The sequence below is a fragment of the Amblyomma americanum genome, chromosome 2 (assembly GCF_052857255.1).
Source record: "Amblyomma americanum isolate KBUSLIRL-KWMA chromosome 2, ASM5285725v1, whole genome shotgun sequence".
In the NCBI taxonomy this organism is placed as follows: Eukaryota; Metazoa; Arthropoda; class Arachnida; order Ixodida; family Ixodidae; genus Amblyomma; species Amblyomma americanum.
Window position 1 is genome coordinate 25,798,322 of NC_135498.1, and position 20,362 is coordinate 25,818,683.

The following is a 20,362-nucleotide window of genomic DNA, read 5'->3' on the forward strand; positions in this document are numbered from 1 at the left end:
TCAACAGAAAAAAAAGGGGGAGGCGCCGACCAAAGGTTTTTATCAAAACAAGACGTTTCGGCTTCCATATGGAAGCCTTGTTCACTCTGTTTCTGTTGAAAAAATGAATTACTTGCTACCCGACCAGACGAGATTTCGTCAGACCTTAGATTTCATTCAAGCCAATTCAGTTTCACAGACCTCAAACAACAAGGTTTCATCCTGTCGCTTGCAGTTAACTTTATATGAGCAGTCCCTGCTAGGACAGGTAAAAAAACCTACTACCCATATAGCTGCACAGATTTGTGGTCTCTACCCCCTTGGGGTTGTAAACATCATCCTGTTTGCACTGGGCTTTTGCACACTTCCTCTAGCCCTTTGACTGTTTTTGCCGTATGGGTACCATGGCTGCATTCCGTCCCGCGGCGTTTTTGCCATACAGGTATTGTGCTGAATGCCTGTTTGAAATTTTGTGCCCTTCCAAAAAGACACGCACACTGGGATGTGCTGCCATCTTCTAAAAAATATAAGTTCCACAGATACTGCTTATGCTACCTCTTCCGGCGAAAAAGCAAACTGTCTGTGACTACCGGTGCTGGACGTTGATTTGCAACGGCGTGACCACACATCATGGGCGCGACTTCGTGGTTTCGGTTTCTCATTTTGAGATCACAACAAAAGCGCGAAATTTGACTTGTTTTTGTTGGGACTCTGGTTCTTTCTAGGAGCTGCTGCTGCCACCTTCAGACACTTATTAAAAATGTCCTAAAACTGCTTATGCTACAATCGTGTGGGGAAAAAAATTCCGATTGTGACCTTCAGTGTCACGAGTGGTTTCCGGCGGCTTGCCCGCGTACTTTCGGATCCTCTGTGTGATCGCAACGTAAACGGCAAAGTTGATTTCTATGTTTGCCGGGACCCTTCCGGAGGCCCGCGGACACTGATGTTTATCTTTGTTGAGACTCTCTCGGTTTATCAACCCTCACGAAGCGTCATTGCTCTCCGGTTTCTTTAGCTTGTGGCAGTTCGGGTGCCTACTAGCACTGTGTTATGCCTGCACAGGCTGCATTCTTATTTATCCGGACTTTTTTTTTTTGTTTTTCAAGAGCTGTTATACCCCTATGCAGCATTGAAAATTTTCATCATTTTCATTGATGCTGTGACTGTAATCATCTCCCTGTATATTTTACGGCTATTTATTCAAACTTTGCGAGTTTTGTTCGTTTGAAATCGGCAATAAAAAAGGGAGATGAATTTTTTCGAGAATATTCGACAGTCAAAACGCTAGCTGTACAGCGCAATCCAGCTCGACACTCACCAACAATCAAACTTCCAGGCCGCCGAATCCACTAGATTAATACAGTAATACCTCAGTAATTCAGAAATCCAGATAATTCTAACTGCTGATGTAGTCCTGCCCAACATCCATGTAATTTCATGCCATTAAACACTTGCCAATCTAGACCTACGTGTCTCGCACTGATTAATTTGGATGAGCTCCCATTGAGGTATATTCAGATTATCCATATATCACAATCTGAACCTGACTTGCACAGCGAAGTACCAGCCATGTACCTCCGATGCGTGCTGAACAGCAGGAACAGCAGGCCTGACAAAGATCGGAGGTCTTCCACCTCCAAAAAATAGCCATGCATAGTTTCAGTTTCGCTTTTCTGAGCTTTGCACCAGCCTGCGGCAACAGCAACTATCAGCTGCGTATCAGCCAGCCAGCAGAGTCCAGTTGGGTACCATTCTTAATGCGATAGCATTAGACTTCCAATTCAATGCCAAACTCGAGTCTGTGGGACAGTGATTCCCCAACGGTCGAAAGGGACCGTGACGTCACAACCCTTAAAGCGAATCATACTTGGCACCGACATCAAAGGTCACATGGTGGTTTGTGGGGTCAGATGTCACACCCCAAGATGATTCCACAGTGCAACAGTGATGGCGTCACTACACAATTCCTCACTGGTCTACAAGGTTGTGATGTCATCCTATCACCATTACTTAGTGCCTCTGAAGAAAGAGAAGCAGTTGCACTGAAAAGAATAACAGCTTTTTGGTTCTTTGTTCTCTAAAACAGCGCAAAACACATGAACTAAGATGCAAAGAGACACACGAGCGCTATGGGTATCCCTTTGTCTCTCCATCCGTGTGTATTTCACTGTTTTAGAAATAATTTTCCGGCCGCTTCAAGTCCGAATAAATGTCCTTTTACTGTAGCATATGCAAAGTGCTTGCACGTTTTCAGCCTTGGAATGTTATCGCAAGGCCAGTTTGCTCTTCCTCCTGAAAGCTGCATGTTACAAGTTTAAAATGTACACTTCGTCCCAGACTCACCCACTCCTTGACGATGCGCAGAATCTCATCGCGAGCGGCACAGGCATTCTTCTCGTAGCCAATGATGGTGATGACATTTTCGCCCTTCTCGGGGAATTGCACTTGGACGTTGTGGTCCTTGCGAATCTTGGTAACCACAGCACCTCGCCAGCCAATGATCTTGGGATGGTACTTGGGGTCCACCTCAACCTCCAGGTGGAAGCTGCGCAGCTTCTGCAAATCCCAGGCAAAACAAAACACCAAATGAGGAGTTAAGCAAAACACTAGATAAAGAGCCTCCTTTCAAACATCTCACAGCAGTGTAAGCATAAGTAAACAAGGCGTGAATGGGTCACTTTAACACTCACAACTGCCCTACAGCGTGGTATGCAGAATGAGAAAGAAAAGCCTCGGAAAACTAGCAAAGCTGAAGTGTCAAGTATTGGAGCCTAACCAATAATGCTCATTCTACAATCGCCCATCACCTTTGTCTTGAAGCTAGTCCTGTTGCACAAAGTCTGAGCTCAACACAGCCAACCTGTTTTATATTCATTTCAATATATCACCAGATAAATCAGCATTCACATTGTGCTAATGACAGTCACGAATACAGTTAAACCTGGATGTAACGAACCTCCACATAGCGAATTCCTCTATTACGAAGCTTCTCAATTCCACAACAACACCCCCATTGAAGCGCATGCATTTGAGACCTGCCTGTCTAACTTGTTTCATTGACTGCATGCTAATGACAGTCACAAATACAGTTAAACCTGGATGTAACGAACCTCCACATAGCGAATTCTTATATATTACGAAGCTTTTCAATTCCCAAACCACAGCCCCATTGAAGCGCATGCATTTGAGGCCTCCATGTAACCAAGGTGTTGCGACGGTTGACCTTGATGTAACGAACTCGCTACGCTGAATATGTGTTAGCTAGTGCAGAGTTATTCGAAAATCGGCAGAACCACGCGAAAGCTTCACGGCGATAAAGCATGAACTGACATGAGGGGAACGCCTATTGCAACGAACGACCACAGTTCACAATGTGTTGTGCTCTAGCGCCGTCGGCGCATCTCCGGTGCTTGCTCTTTTGGAATGTCATAACACGTGGTGCTACAACAGTTCATGCTCAAAAGCAGAGAAAAATAACAGGGTGTAACAAAAAAGAAACCACACGAGCAGTGCATGCCCATCGTTGCTGTGCCGTTGCTCGCATGATTCTGGTGCTGATGGTTTTCGCGCGTTGGGAGGGGGCGGCAAGTGCCAGCGACGGAAGGTGGAGTCCATTTCCTGGGGCAACAGCGACGGACCGACAGACAGAGAGAGGGAACATGCGGGAAGAAGCATATGCCTCCGCAGCCGGTCTGTGGCAGCGGCGCGACTGCACGCTCTCTCCTCTAGCTCGGCAATGGAGCCCCCGCCTTCCCCTGCCCACCCCACTCATAGCGGCACTGCGCGAGCCGCAACGGAGGTGGTGGCTGCTGCAGTCATGCTATCTGCGCGATTGCGAAATGTTTCTCCGCGTTTATGAGCAACAGAATTTTCTATAAACATTTTCAAAGTGAATTCATTCTGTTTCCCGTTCTGCATTGTCTTTCTGAGTCTTCTTGCAAAAACAGATATAACAAAAACCTGAATATGACGAAAAATCTCGGACTTTTTTTCGTTATAACCAGGTTTAACTGTACCTGCAAAGAGTCCGAATAGCTAAGTGAACAGTCCGGCAGTTAACTCAAAGTCCCAAATGAGAAAATTGGCATAATCTGAGCGCAACGCAAAAACTACCCGCCTAAGCATAGTTCCAGTTTAAATGCAGTTCTGTCAATGCTGGCTACTACTGGTTTAATACACACCGCTCAGCACGTACAAACACTCTGCTTCCACATTTCCCACATTTCCTCCAGCTACATTCATGTTAACACAAGACAGAACAGGCAGAAGGATCTAAGCTTTTCTGCAGTTTAAGCACACCTCCTAACATCATGGTTTGATAACGCCAAGTACTCTGCAACAAATGCGATGCCTTAACGTGCCCTAAAAGATGCAGCTGTGACCAAGCATTAAAAGCTGCAGCAAGGCTATGCTCCTGCGCATGTGCTTCCAATGAAAGGCATAGGAAACATGCTCACCCTGTCCTCTTCCTCCTCAAGGATCTGCGCAACACGCTCTAGCAGAGCCTCCTTAGCCGAGGCAACGTTATCGGCCAAGCCGGAGATGACCAGGGTGTCACTCTCGTCGGCCTGTGGGGGCACCGTGATGTTCACGTCGTGGTCCTCCATGAGCCGCCGCACCCCGGCACCCTTCTGGCCAATGATGAAGCGGTGCAGCTTGAATGGGACCTCCACCTGAAGGAGAGCGCAGTTGGTGAGCTCAATACCACAGATGCGGGCACCCATGCAATGGAGGCATAAAAGAGCCCAACGAATTGGCTCACAACTGTGAAGTTAAAAATGCACTCCCATGTTTGTTGCAATTCCTATGCAAGAGTTCTCTTTCTTTAACTGCTTATGTCCGACAACCACTTTGCCTCTATGTTCTGCCCATAAGAGCGCCATGCATTTCTGGCTTCATTGAAACGAAGTAAATTTTTCCACACCTGCAGCGTAACGAAACTTTACTACTCGCTCTAAACAAATCCAACGGCAAATTGTACCGCGGGCTGAAGTAGCTGAGCGGAACGTGTACCAAAGTGCACACCAGAGTGTACACATGAGTGTGCACTGCACAGCTGGCAAATGTCGAGCATATAGGCAGACTGAAATGTGATGGTCACAGTGCCCCGTGTGCCACCTGCAGCACCATTTGGGGTAGCATGGGCGAGACTGGCACGAGCATCGATGCAGTCCGCCAGGCCAGCCTGTAACTATCTTCCCCAATATCGGCACCAAAAGACAGCACACCGCGTATATCACGTTTACCGATTCCCAAGTCTTGGCAAAAGAATGAGAATGGTCAGTGCTGTCTGCAAACCCGTCAGCTGTGTAGATCAAAGCATCGCACCATAAATAAAGGAGAGAAAAACGATATATCAGGCATGCTACAGCGTGGCTGCATTTTTGCTATGCAGCTCAGTCACATTCCTCTTAGTGCTGGCTTTGAGCAGCTGCTATGTCAACGCGCAAAACCAGCATCTCCACCCCGCACGCGGCGGCCGATGGTGGCTGATGATAAGCAGCAAACTGACACCATCCCACTCCCCACACAGGGCTGCAGATTGCGTCTGCGGATAAGCGGCGGCGGACCGATAACGCATTCGCGTCCTACTCCTAATAGGTGTCGTCCAAGTTTTTTTTTCTTTACTTTTAACTGAGCACTCGGCGCTCAAGGCAGCATCGATAGTTGATGGCCGCTGTTCCAATCGTGGCGGCACCCCCACTCGGAACTGCAGCGGCACTAGGGAGTGTCAGTAGCCAACTGAACAGCCAACGCCGCTCATGCGTAGCTTCTCTTTGGCTCTGATGCATTTGACTACTGCCGGCCTTGTGCTCCGGGTCCGGTAAGCCACCGGCTCTCGTTCGCAGCTACATCCAAGATGGCTGTCATTCTTTACACTGAAGAAACGAACAATTGCGCGCCGGGCTGCAAGTTCGACGTTCGCAACGGCCGATACAGCTGTGGCAGCTGCAGCGTGGCATAATTTTCAGCTGTTCCAAGCGACGTCGTGACGTGGCTGTTTGGTAAGTGCGGGATTTCGCTGCACGACAATGTTAGAACGACGAGCTGTGGACCTGCAGCAGCAATCATGACAGCAGCGGTAGTGAGGACGATGGCGCAAGTGTGGACGAGTAGTCCAGTGACCAATACATTTTCGTTCTGAAATGTGCCCACGGGCGGTCCCATGCACGGCAGCCGATAGCGGCTGGCGATAAGCGGAGGCCGCAGGATAGTGCCATCGCGTTCTACTATTAAAGGCCAAGTGTAAACGACCTCCAAGTTTGTTTTTGTTTTTTTTCAGAAATGTGCTGTGGGGGGGGGGGGGGGGGGGGGGGGCACTTACAATCGTGTAAATATGGTAACGGTGCATGCCGAGGCGGTTTGCAAGCTCATAAGACGCAATGAAATTTTGATGGTCACATGAATGACACGTAACGGTGTTGATGGCCAAGGAAGTGCGGACGAAATGAACCACTGTCACCACAAATAAAGGCTTTTCTCGTGGGTGAACTGGCATGAAGTTTTGGAGGATATTTTACACGCTACAACATGAATTTCAATGTAGCGAAGTGAAGTGCAGAATTTACAGACTACTGTGGCTAAGCTGCATTCCTTTCATAACAACATGGCTTGTGTCCCCCTCACTCAATCTCCTCTTTGGCCCTGTAAGGTTTAAGCAAAGTGGGGTCAAAGACCCATTTTCCAAGTATTTCACCCCAGAGAAGCTGAGCATCAGGCCAGGGGAAAGCTTATGTCCACTGTACCACCAGTGAGTACCCGACGGCACAGGACGAAACCGGCACTTCAGGAGTGTGTGGGTGAGGAGTGAGCATGAGCGAGTGGGAGACGTGAAGTGACAACTGCAGCACAGTGCGCTTACCTCCTGGGTGACTGGCACCAGTGCCAGCAGGGCTTCGCGCGCCTTCTCGCAGTCCTCCTGCTTGCCCGTAATGTGGATCAGGTCCTCCTTGCGCACCTTGCCCGGCTCTTCTTCGGCGGCAGCATCCCCATTCACCGCCACATCCCCGTTCTCCAGGGTCTCCCCCCGCTCGCGGAAGTCACGCTCGGGGAACTTGATGTGCACATTGAACTCCTGGCTGATACGCTGAACCTACAAGGCAGGGAAGAATGTGCAGCAAACGATGTTTGAAATCATTTCATTCCTGACTAGGCATACATAAGTAGGCATGAGCCACTCTGCTGCACCAGCGATTCGCACTTGGGGACACATGCTTAGGTGGGCAAGACTTCACAAGCAAGTGCCTTGTAACATGTTACAATTTTCATTCATCAAGTTGCCAGCTGAATGCCACCACCCCACGACTTTTTTTTTTCAGAAATTACAACAAGTACTACTACAGTAGGACTTCACCAATATGGTACCAGTTTGCATGATTGCCCTTAATTCAAAATCGTGAGCAATAAAATTGACCAGCTTTTTTTCTTCTGGTTAATGCGTTACCGAATGATATGATTTGCCGGTAAGTATGTTAATAATTTCACGAAAATCTGATCATATGGTATGTTTGGCAACCAACTATCGGTGCACTAACACATGTACGGGCCAACAAGACCTGACTGGCCTTTGTTGGAAGTGATTATTTTGAGTCACATTTTTCGAAATCTCTGTGGTCCTGGATCATGTTTTCCCATATGATACGCTCCCCTCAACCTCGCATTTTTTAGACAAAGCATCAACGAGATTCTACTGTGCTTTATCTCATTTAAATAATAATAATAATAAATAATAATTGGTTTTTGGGAAAGGAAATGGCGCAGTATCTGTCTCATATATCATTGGACACCTGTACAGTGCCGTAAGGGAAGGGATAAAGGAGAGAGCGAAAGAAGGAAGGAAGAGGTGCCATAGTGGAGGGTTCTGGAATAATTTCGACCACCTGGGGATCTTTCACATGCACTGACATCGCACGTGCCCGTTTCGCCTCCATAAGAACGCAGCCGCCGCGATCGGGTTCGAACCCGGGTACTCCTGATCAGTAGCTGAGCGCCCTAACCACTGAGCCACCGCGGGGGGTCATTGTCCCGGTGCTAGTGAAGAGGTAGCGCATCCGGCTCGCAACCCAATGTTCCTCGGTTCGATTCTTCATTTAAATGCCTCTGGCAAAATTTTCAGAATACCATCTTCAATAATGCAAGCCTTGAAAACAAATATAACTCCCCAAAATTTACAATACAGCAGCAGCATTAGCCTCATGCCATCACCGACAACAAGGTGCAGCCAAGATCTGCTTTGCGATGGTGCCATAGACTAGTCCATCAAGACAATGGCTTCCAGGCAGAATGAACAGACACTGCCTCCGCCCATACCATGTCATCGTTATTTCTAGCAACAGAGCAAGAACCAAAAGTGAGGAAGAAGGCGTTCACCGTTGGGATCTCAAAACTGACCTTGTGACCCTTGGCGCCCATGATGGTGCGGTGGTGCTGCTGAGGGATGACGCACTCGATGGTGACGCGTGCCTCCAGGTCCTGGACGATCTCAAGAATGCGCTTGCGGGCGCCCTCGACGCACTCCTTGGCCCCCTTGAGGGTGACCACGTCACTGTGGTCGCCGCTGCGCGGGAAGCTCACCTGCACACCGCCAAACTCGTTGGCGATGTGCTGCAGCTCCTCGCCACGCCGGGCCACAAAGTGGCGGTGGTACTTCGGGTCAATGCGCATCTCCTCTTCGACCACCTTCTCCTGTTTTCGGAAGAGAAAAGGGGGTAACGAAACGTTTTAGACAAGTGCATATCCGCTTTCTGTTTTCACTAGCTATGCTTTAACATTTGGTGGTGTTTATTTCAGAGTTACTGCATCTGGCCCGCCACCCTGAGCATTAAATAGAGCCCTTGCATCCCTAGAGTCCTTGTTACAGCGTGCATGTTTATCCAAGACTCTGCCAAAGAGCTATTAAACACAGGTAATGCAAGGAAGCACTGACATCAGGCTACTAGCTGTTGTCTTTTACACTGGGTAAAGCAATAATTCAGTTCTTTTTTTGTAATGTAAAGCGACAATTTACTGCCAATAAAACAAAATCTCCTTCAATGACCACTTTGTCTTGTACTATGGTCCAGTAGAACAACGCACCACAAGCAGCTAACTTCATTTTAAATGGTTTCCTCTTTAATGTCTTTCAAAAACCTGGTTAGAAATAACATGCACAATGCATAAGTTTAAACATCCTCAGTTCATGGTCCATGCAAAAGCAACAAAATTAACATTTCAATACATATTCAATCTCAAAAACCATTGAAATTCAACAAACTCTTTACACAAAAGCCAATGAACATTAACAAAGAATTGCCTCAAATAAGTTTTTTGGAGGAGTGATCGTAATGATCTATGCACACTTGTTAGCGGCTGAGCACGTGAGAATCAAATCAGTGATATCTTTACTAGAAACCTCATTTGCATTTTGACAACAACTTTTGTGCCACCTGCACATGACCTCCCGCTGCCACATTATGCCAGAAGCCTCACATCTTGAACTTCATAGTTTTCAAAGCACGGCTAGAACTGACCAGGCTCTCAATCATCTCCTCCAGCTGCTTCTTTGCGTCGAGCACAGCCTCCTTCTTGCCAACAATGACGATGGTGTCCTGGTTCTCGTCACGCTCCGTTGGAAAGATGATTCGTGCACCCGTCTTCTCCCTCACCTGCACACATTAGTCACAGATTGCACTCAACTGTGGTAACAGTTGCAATGAGCCTGACACAAAACTTCTGAAGGGCATTTGTGAAAATATAGTGCTTCTGCTCAGCCTAGCCTTGGTGATGAAAATAAAACCAAAGCCAACACAGCAGAGCATAAAAAATGGCAAGTACCCCCTTTACAGCACTAAAATGCTATCATAAAGATGAATACTTGCTTTGAAAAAAATTATAAGTTCCTGCATCCTTGCAAGAACAGACAACACACGCCACTTCATTGGTATACTCGTATACTGATCACATCAATGGCATTCAATGCGATTAGCATCTAATAATGCTAATCGCTTGCTTGGTTACTTGTAACACAGTTTTTCCACAGTAGCCAACTCAATACAAGTCTTTCTAAAAAGTTTTGGTTCACGTAACACTTCAGTGTACACATGCCATTCTGGACCCTAGTATGAGACTCAAGTCCTCAAATCTAGTCAGGTTCATGCTGTTCCCTTTGTCATGACTAACTGCCATCACAACACCAGTTTCGCATCTGCGAAAGATTTCCGTTATCCACCCCAGCTATCATTGTACAGTAAATACCATCACAATCTCTTATTCCAGTAAATTTAATGCAATCCCGTTTCATAAACCCTGCCCGTCGTCTCTCTTTCATAGGTGTCATCACATTAAAATAGGGTCTTTTTCAGTATTTAAGCCACTATGTTGAACTAGCATCTCTACCCTTTTTAACCGGAATTGTGTAACGACTGGAAATGCTTTCCTGCCAACTTGGTGTGCACATTTAAAGAATGTTCAAAGCACTTAGCTAATATTACTTCATTTTTTATAATTTATGCGCTCAATCTATCCCGATTCCTTTCTTCAGGCCTTCTGTTCTGGAAAGGAATACTAATAAAAAACAGCTCAAAATTAAGCCCACTTCTGCACAGCCATTCAGGCTTACCTTGCGAATGTTGGAGCCATTCTTGCCAATCAAGAAACGATGGTGTTTTGGCTGGGCACGCACTTCCTCTGTATAGCTGGACAGTTGCTGGAAAAAGAACAACAGTTCTTGTTCTCTCTCCGTGCTTATGTGCTACTTGTAAGCAGTCACTCGCAGCAGTGCTAAAATTAATGACAGATGAGCACAAACATCAAACTCTTCATGCTTTTTCTTCCAAGAATAACACATGTCACTGCAGGCACATAGTATAATGCGGAGTTCCCAACACGTTACATATTTTTATTAATAAGCCTTTCCCAAAGCATCAAGTAGTAATGGCACCTGCTATGCCACTGCTCAAAGAAACATCCAAACAGCTGCAGTTATGCAGGTGTCAAGAAAGAAAATTTGGTGTCGCTAGAGTTGGATTCATAAGTGTCACTTTGGGGGAACGGTGCTTTGTTTTATCTATAATAATAATAATATTAATAATAATAATAATAATAAAAGCTCCTTTCTGAGTACCACTTCAGCAATGATTGACTGCTGCCATCCCTGCCACTGTTTCAACGTGAAGCATTGTGGGAGCTATGTCAGCCAGCCCTGAATCGCTTTCAATTAGCTTGCCTTCAAGTAGAAGCCCATGACATGGCCAAGCACAGAGGCCAGCAATGAAACAGGAAATGCCTCAGCAAGTCACTAAACTTGTTTTCATGCAAACGCCTTGTTGAATTCCGCTTATGACTAGCTTTTATTCAGGAACAACGTTAGCGAGAAACGCAGCCCTTTCATTGTATTGACTCATTTAAAGCTCTTTCACACTCCCCTGGCGTCATTTCTCGGAGTCTGCATGTGCGTGGCAATTTTTCCTTGCATGCACCAATTCAAACAGAATATGTCTGACAGCCAAGACTCACAAGACCATGCAACTCGTCAGCCATTCCCTCTAATTAAAAACATTCAGGGCTAAATTATAAGTGGCCAGATTAAAAAAAAAGAAAGAAAGGTGACTAGCCACTCCCAAAGTGGCTAATTCGGAAAGTTACTTAAGTGCACCTACACACAATGCTTGGACACTTCAACAGTTTCCAAACACTTACACTACTACATTAGACCAACTGATCGATGAATTCTAAAATTCATCCTTTGCAAGCAGCATCAGCAGTCCCAGAATCATGGCATTATAATGGCCCCCCATATCATGCACAACACACCTTCTCGTTGGAGAGGTTCAGCAGCTGCTTCTTGGCCCGGTCAACGTCGTCCTTGGGTCCGCTCAGAGTGACCCGGTCACTCTTGGACTCGGGCTGAGGGAAGGTGATCTGGACGCGACCACAGTCCTCCATGATGGAGTGGATAAGGCGGCCCTTGGCCCCGATGATGGCGTTGTGCAGGTGGCAGGGGATCATGAGGTGCACCTCCACCACATCCGCCTGCTCCCGCTGGGCCTCCAGCAGCTTCTCCTTGGCAGCGGCAACGCACTCCTTCTTGCCCGTGATCATGACCACGTCAGAGTTGCTGGACTCTGTGGGCAGGTCGATGCGAGCCTCAGTTTCCTGCTGGATGCGCCGGACCAATGGCCGACCCTTGCCCTGCAACAAAAGTGGCAACCAATCCCAGATATTGAGTGCCCAAGTGATTAGGATCAGAGCGACAAGAATAAGGATGCCCGTGAAAGCACAAAAATGAAACCTGCATTATGTGACCCGAGTTTTTTCTTTCACATTTATCCCATGGAATGAAAGCCACTGAGATTATCATGCGCACGTACTGTCGGCAGGAAAAGTAACCACAGCTAAGAGTGCACGGCCACAGCAGCGTGTGAAGTCCCAGATTCATTTCTTCCCCTTCAGCTATCACTACCTTTTGTGTCGAACAAGATGTCAATTTAGAGGACTAAAATTTCCAACCTGGAGCACTCTGAAGCAATGTAACATTCATTTAGAAGCATTCTGGAGCATGTCGTTTTTAGTTTCAAAATCTATTAGGCTGAATGCAGAACCGAGTGATGAGGCAGGCAACAAGACCAAAACACTGTATGCAATGGCACCGCTCGCCGCCTGCCACTGGCACATGGGCCTTCGCGTCAAAAAGAAGTTTGTCCTGTTGAAACCCTCAAGTGCCGCCATACGAATATTGTTTTTTTAAACAAATTGAATTGTACATACAGCCAGCATCAATATTTGTGTGCATTTATTTTCGGTCTCCATAAGTTTCACACAGTTGTACCCATCTTTAAATTTAAAAAAAGCACGTTTTTAACTAGTCCACCTTTTAAGTGGGCTCTCCATGGGTTAATTTGCAAACTGTCTGTCGGAATTTATGTGCATACTTCTGACTTCGTTATAACGAGGTTAAACTGCATTGCAATAAAATGTACATAGTGTCCAAAGGGTTAGTCTAGTCTATCCCTGCAACATATCATCAAACAATCAGGAAAATTCATGAGCCTGAACATCGACCATTACTATCGTCCAGCAAAACTAATGCTATCATTTGTACTAAGCATGTATTCATCACAAATTAATCACTATGGTCAGGTGCGACATGCAGGTTTTTTTTGGGCCTTCTGAGGGATAATGTGAGTTTTAAATCATCTACAGTAACACCAGCCACCACGTTATGAACAGGGTTCGGTCAGGCCTTCTTGTGGTGCACTCATACCTGAAGGTGCTTGAGGAACTGCTTGAAGAGCACAAGGTCCACACGATGGCTGGAAGCCTGCAGCTCCTGGCAGATCTGACTAAGGTGCCGGTAGCATGCCTCCACATCCTCCTTCGGACCTCGGATCAGGACCTTGTCATTACGCGATCCAGGCTCCGGAAACGTCACGTTCACCTGCCCGCACAGAATGAGACAGAAAAAGAAACATTTCTTGGTACTGGTATTCATACAAGGCTGCTGCAAACCATGATGGAAAACAATGTCTGCCACTCCAATCATTAAACTTCAGCCCTTGCAGATTACAACTCACTGTGCACTACAGGCCAAATGAAATTCTAATCCATCAACCTCTGAACACCCAATAATCATTACCCCACATTAAAGCATAAATCATGCTTACATGTACAAATGTAGAAGAGCAAAGCAATGTGTCCTGGCCTACAGTAATCATTTGCACTTCACTTTGATCCAAGGCATAGCTCAATATAAGTTTTCAAACCTGCTCACTTAACAAAGACACAATCTTTACACTGTCACCAGAACTCCAAAATAGAACTCCAATGAAAAATGCCACTATGCCGATTCCTCTTATGTCAATAACATCTGGTTTTGATTCCCCACCTGGTTGAAGCGCCTGCGGACGTCCTGTATCGCTTCTCCCTTGGCTCCGATGAGCGTCCGGTGGAAGCGCTGCTCAACGCACAGCTCACGCGTCACCTCATTCTGCAGCTTGTGGGCCATCTCAAGCAACTCTGCCTTCGCCTGTGCCACTCCCTCCGGAGGACCTTCCAGCCGCACGACTGGAGACCGCTCTTCGTCAGCCGGCACGTGCACAGTCACGCCCAAGTCCTGCTTCAGACGGTTCACTGAAAGGGCACAGAGAAAAGAGAATGCACTCAAAAAACAGCGCCTGAAAATTTTTTTTAATGCGGATTAGGTTAACTCCAGCTTTGAAAAGTCACTGCAGAGCAAGAAAATATTTCCAGGTACAGCCTTTGTCAAAAATGATACAGTTTACAGGGTTTGCTTATTGGCCATGCTGTGTAGCACCGAAGGGGTACAAAAACCAAAATTTTCATACTGTACTACTGCTTTCGAGCGATGCACAAATTTGCCTAAGCTCAATACCTAACATATAATTCAGTTTATTCTTCTATGTAGTTTCGATTTCGGTTTCCGCAGTTGACAGATGGTTGCGACATCACAAGTGAGCACTAGATCACATGAAGCATACAAGAACTGGATTATAACAGCGCTCTGGCCATTTGCTGCTTATTTGGTGCCTGGAGCAGTTTAGCCCACGAGTCTGACTGAATTAAGTTGGCAATGTAGCAATTATATTACAGTTTTTGTATGCCTCATGTGAAGTCATACTCTCTCGTGAAATCGCAACCATCATTAACAAATGCAACCAACAGTGAAACTGCAGAGAAAATAACATTCAGTTACAAATTATTTATTGAGCGCTGATGAATTCCACATGGTGATCCATGTTCACTAATGTCGTACACACTGTTTCAGAGCAAAAAAATAACTTGAAAGATTGTCTGCACTCCTTTAGTTCATCATCAGCGCTCCAACATGGTGATCCATGTTCACTAATGTCGTACACACTGTTTCAGAGCAAAAAAATAACTTGAAAGATTGTCTGCACTCCTTTAGTTCATCATCAGCGCTCCAACTCTCAAGATGACATGAACTTCCGTCCTCTCTACTCCAGCGCTTACGACATCCCAAGGGTGCCACAGGGATCCCACTACAAAGCTTAGAAGAAAACTCCTCAGGCTCTCTAGCTTTGCGGACAAAGGCGGCACACAAGTGCTGGGTGCAACTTCAGCAGAAACGCATCCCCTCAAATGGTGCATGTATCTGATATGTGCACTGAGAAAAAAAACTCGCGAGGTAGCTCGTGATTTGTGGTGAGAAGGAGCAAACAGCCACGGGGATATGTGACATTGCATGATGGAGCAAAGCATGGGTATGGTATCCAGGACATAGTTTAATATGCTGATGTAATGACCTAAACTCAAACCACACGAGTCCCTGCATGTCTACTAATAGCTGTCGCTGAAAGAGGTAACTGCGCAGTCAGTTTATTCTTTTGAAACTTCGTTTGATTCACGGTTCTCTACACTGTCTGATGCAAACAATGCTTGTATTGAACACATGTTTTTTCCCCGATCTTTCAGTGAGTTGACTTTCATACCATGCTTTCTGATTTCTGATTTAACCAAAGCTTTTTTTTTTTTTTCTGTCAGTGAGCTTTAGTGCCTACAGAAGCAAGTCAAAGAAGGCATGCTGTTTATTTCAAGACACTGCAAATAAGCAGTCAGTCGGAAATTTAGCCCTAGTTTCCACTTCCATGCTGCTCAGCCCTCAACTCATTTTATACTGCACTCTTTTCACCCATAATCAGAAGCTCACCATTGGAGCCAGACTTTCCGATGATGTGCCTGTGGTACAGCGGGTCGACCTTGATCTCCACAGAGTCCATCGTGGTCTGGATCTCCTTCACCTTCTCCTCCAATGCCGTCTTGACAGCCTCGAGCTCTTCGTTGGGGCCCTCGACACGTATCACATTCTCGTCCTCACAGAAGTCCACGTGCGTCTTGTGGTAGTCAGCCGTTATGCGTTTAATGTTCTCACCCTTCTTGCCGATTATGTACTTGTGCATCCAGCTCTTGGCAGGGATCTCCACCGTCCGCACGCTGTTGGCCTTCTCGTAAACCAGCGAGAGGGCATGGCCCAGGTCCTGAGGGTTGCCCCGCAGGACAATGGTCTCCACGTCGCTCTCCATGGGAGGGACCTCCACCCAGACACCCGTCTGCTCAAACAGCTCCTGCAGCGTCTGGCCCCTGTAACCGTGAACATACTTGTGCTGGGACTTCTTCACTTCAACGCCGACGCTTTGGCAGTGCTGCTTGCGGTCTTCGTAGATGGCCGTTATCTCGTCTCGGGCCTTGGCCACGTTCTCCTTGTCGCCCGTGATGGTAATCTCGTCATCTTCCCTGTCAAGCCGGATGCGAGTGTTGGTGTCCCGCTCGAGAGCCTTCACGGTGTTCCCATTCGGTCCGGCCACGAATGGGTGGTACATGCGCGGGATCCTCAGCTTTTCCACACCGTGTTTTGACTGCAAGGTCAGAGAAAAGAAAAGGTCCCCATCAGGAGGAGCAAGTCGCACTGGTAACTCAGGGGAATCCTCACTATCAATAAATGCAAGTAACAGTGCAGGTAAATTGTTAACTGCAAATGATGTTTCTGCCCATCACTATATTAATGCACCACCTAAACCCACTTGTTGCTTTGCTAATGCAAACAATGACCAAGCAAAAGCCATGTCACACTTTTCCAGGGGCTCTTTCTCCCACTCTACATACCCTTCAACATGCAAACCATGTGGCAATGGACACAAACACCCTCCGAAACATGGCAACATTGTACTGGACTATGTGAAGTGTTCCAAAAAGAGATAAAGGGCAAGAGAAAAAGCCTGTGGCGACGATATCTGTGTTTCGTTATTTGGCCTTTTCTAGTGGGCGAGAGCTCTGTTCGGAGCGACAGGAGCCCTTTTGCCAGTGGAACGTTATAGTCACAACAGGTCAACTTCCAAGTTGTCGTCAGTGGCTGTTTTATATCTAAAAGATTCATTACTCAGCAACACAGCAGGAGCAAGTGCCGCACAAATGCAGAGCAGAATTCTACAAAATACAGAAATTTTAGCGACGCGACAGAAACATACCTTTTCCTCAGAGATCTTCTGAATATGATCGCGTGCCCGGTCGATGGCCTCCTTGGTGCCACTGATCGTGATAAAATCGGATGGATCATCAGTCCGTGGAACCGTGATCTTGGTGGCGGTGTTCTGTTCCAATTCGGCCAACTTCTTGCCATTTTTGCCAAGGATGAAGCGGTGATGTTCCTTAGGGATCTGGATGTTGCCTGAAGCCTACATAAAAACCAAAACAACCATTACAGTAAAGTAAACAACCAGAACCTGCGAAAAAATTCACTGGCAGTCAAATGAATTGATGCAGAGGAAATGCGATAGCAACCTTCTTTCACTCGCCAATATACTCCAGTTGTGATTTTATTCCAATTCTGAGTCCACTGTCTTTCGCTCCAAAATCTATTCAATTTCCGAATATACAACTACACAAAATGTGTGACACTTTAGATCTCTGCAAGTTCTCACACCACTACCAGTGTAGTGGCTCAGTGGTTAACCGATGTGCCGCTGCGCTGGCAGTTGGCTTGTTTCAAACAGAGCTGCCAAAGGGGCAGGGGAAAGGCGGACAGATGAAGGTGGCAGCTGTAGAGAGGCAAATCCCCCCAAACACCACATGGCAGTTGGAGGCTTCACAGAGATGCTGACGGACACTTTTCGCCTGCATGGCCCTCCAATACTATCACGTAAAAAAAAAAAATGACCTAAGGTAATGCAGTATGTAGAAGCCTGGTCTGCATAGAGTCCATTATATTAAATCAAACCAAAACCATCAAAAGCAAAACAAAATCATTTACATCTGTGCTGCTGAAACAAACGACCTCTTGCTGTACCTCTAATGCAGCATACATAGCATAAGCTGCTCATTTTGAAACCAAAAGAAGTGCTGGTAACATGCAAAAACACCTGCCACCATGCCAGACCAGTGTCATGGTATGCCCGCCTATAACAAAATTTAAGTGGAAGCCTCAGAACCGATTTCAGCCCCCCCTCCCAAGTTCTTCCTTGCACACTGAAATCTATGTTACATGGGTGTTTTTTCATTTCACACTCATCAAACCCCAAAGGTCATGCTGAGTGGCCGAATGTCACTGCAACTGAGTTACCACGATAGGTGCCAATAAGCCGTGGCACAGAAACTAGACAGTTAACAGTTGCTCTCTAGATATGTTGTAGGGAGAAAGGGAGTAATAAGCTGACCTGCGTCTGGAGGGCACGGAGCACCTGGGCGCGGGCGAGGGCCACGTTGCGTTCACGGCCCGTCACCAACACGGTGAGCGAGTGGTCGCGGGACGAGCTCACTTCGATGGTCGTCTGGGTGTCGCGCATGATGTCCGCACAGATCTTGGCCTGCTCCCCCAGCTCCCCAAAGCGCTGCGAGCTCGTCTCCCGGAAACGGCGCTCCTCGCTCGGCACGTGGAAGATCTGGGTGATGACGGAAGACTTGACGTGCATCTTTTGGTTCCACTGGCCCATGGCGCTGCCCCCAGCGCCCCCCGTGCCACCACCGGCCTCCAGGGGTGCCTCCTTCTCGGGCAGGGCGGGGAACACCTCGTCATAGCTGAAGCCAGCCGCCGCTGACGAGGAAGCTCCTCCTGCCGCCCCTCCATCGGCAGGCTGCTGCTGCTGCTGCTGCAAGTCCGCATTCATCCTGTGGCTGGGGACTTGTCCAAAGTCAGACAGTACAGCTGCAAAAGGCGCACGGGCAAGAGAAGGGGGAGGGAGGTTAGGTGGTGATGATGATGACTATATGTTTTGTCACGTGGGGTTTAATGTCCCAACGCTGCTCATGGGCTATGAGGGACATCCTTGTGGAGGGCTCCAGATTAATGGGTAAGGTATTTCCAGACTCACCATGAAGAATCGTGGGAAAATTGTTTGAAGTTATTCTCTTTCCTCTACTGTTTGCTTGTTTCACTGTAGAATGAATTCTGCGACATCATCGATAGCACTGCATCATTGCAAAACCAGTGCATGTTGCTCATGTGCATGTTCGGGCACATGCAAATGCTGTCATATTTGAAATGTGGGCATAGGTCGGCTGTTGTACATATGCAATGCAGCCGGTTTCACGTGCATTTGAGAGACTAACTAATCAGTCAATACATTTTCCGCACGGTGTGTAAAGGCTGCCAGTACGCTGGCAGATAACCCATACATGCCACTACACTCATCGCGCACCTCAAAACAATGTGTGGCATGCTTGTGGAAAGCCTTGTTCCATTTTTAAAATTTTCGTCACGTTACAGTTCACAGTTCATGTGAGAAGACGCCATGATGCAGAGTAAAGTCGATGTCGCGTTAGCAATGCAGTGCAATCAGTGATGCCGCTGAACGCAGAGACTACATGTAGTTATGGATGAGCAGCAAAATAAGCAGTTGCTCTGTCATTAGGGAGATCCCTATAGGCAGAAAGTGCAACATGTACAGCATGTGCCAATATGGGCAAAATATTACTGCCAAATGCATTGTGGTCCACAAAACTAGCCCCAGCCACAGCGTCGAATTGCAGTGTTGCACTGTACTTGAAAAACTGTCAGTGGCAGGGTCCCAGAATCTTTTTTTTAGTGGGGAATTTAGTTTATATGTTTTCTTATTTTGCACTGTTCAAAGGTATATCTGTTAATGCATGCAAAATTTGAATCAACACATAAAAGCTTCGTTTCCAGTGAAAGCAGCATTTTTATAATCTAAGCGGCCAACCTTGGTACTCTCGCTTTCGTCACTGAAGGAAAACTGCTCGCTAATGTTAGCTCGCATAAAAAACAAGCTGCTTGCTCCAAAAACCTGAGCTGTGCTTCAGCATCACAAGGCTGATTGTGTCCCTTCAAAGCACCTCTGGTGCTACAAGACTAGAAAAGCGAGAATGGCAGTTCTCTTCAATTTCCAGAGACGGGTTGATAGGGGTAAGAAACTAGCCATATTACACAGCCCTGCAACCATGTTGGTCGAAGAACTTTTGACCAGACAGTACATTACCGATGGCACAGTGTGTTTTCAATGAAGCAAATGAAGCACCCTGGTAATCTTGCTGTTTTAAGAACAAGGATCGAGAAGCAAACAACTGCTCTAATTAACTACACGCTTGCTGGTTCTGGACACCGAACATGCCAACTTGCCACATGATGACAAGTGACAAACAGAAACAATGCAAGCATAATTTTTATATAACACCTTTAAAACTCCTTGATATTATGACGCAACAGCATCACCAAAATCTCCCATCTGGCAAGGTCTGACGTTAGTTAGGCAAGGCACCAAGTAAAAGAAATGCCTTTCAATGCTTTTGAAGGACACACTTAGTGATGAGTAAAGCATTGGCATCACCATCACACTCATCGCCTGTATTACATGCAATGCAGAAAAAAAAAAAACCTTCCCAAATGCCCTCCCATTACCAATTATCCCTGTCTGATCTG

At 46.7% G+C, this 20,362-nt stretch overlaps 1 protein-coding gene across 1 annotated transcript in view; it reads right to left on the reverse strand.

The window, feature by feature from the left end:
* Dp1 (satellite-binding protein 1 Dp1) overlaps positions 1-20,362 on the reverse strand; it is a 30,084-nt gene that overhangs the window by 3,954 nt on the left and 5,768 nt on the right. The window contains exons 4-15 of the mRNA XM_077653534.1: positions 18,144-18,631; positions 16,959-17,165; positions 15,644-16,349; positions 13,841-14,085; positions 13,220-13,393; positions 11,770-12,147; positions 10,577-10,663; positions 9,489-9,623; positions 8,371-8,664; positions 6,842-7,072; positions 4,437-4,652; positions 2,323-2,535 (exon numbers count right to left, since the gene is read on the reverse strand). Coding sequence (XP_077509660.1) covers positions 2,323-2,535; positions 4,437-4,652; positions 6,842-7,072; positions 8,371-8,664; positions 9,489-9,623; positions 10,577-10,663; positions 11,770-12,147; positions 13,220-13,393; positions 13,841-14,085; positions 15,644-16,349; positions 16,959-17,165; positions 18,144-18,593 — 3,336 coding nt within the window. The 5' untranslated portion in view covers positions 18,594-18,631. The remainder of the gene's footprint in view (positions 1-2,322; positions 2,536-4,436; positions 4,653-6,841; positions 7,073-8,370; positions 8,665-9,488; positions 9,624-10,576; positions 10,664-11,769; positions 12,148-13,219; positions 13,394-13,840; positions 14,086-15,643; positions 16,350-16,958; positions 17,166-18,143; positions 18,632-20,362) is intronic.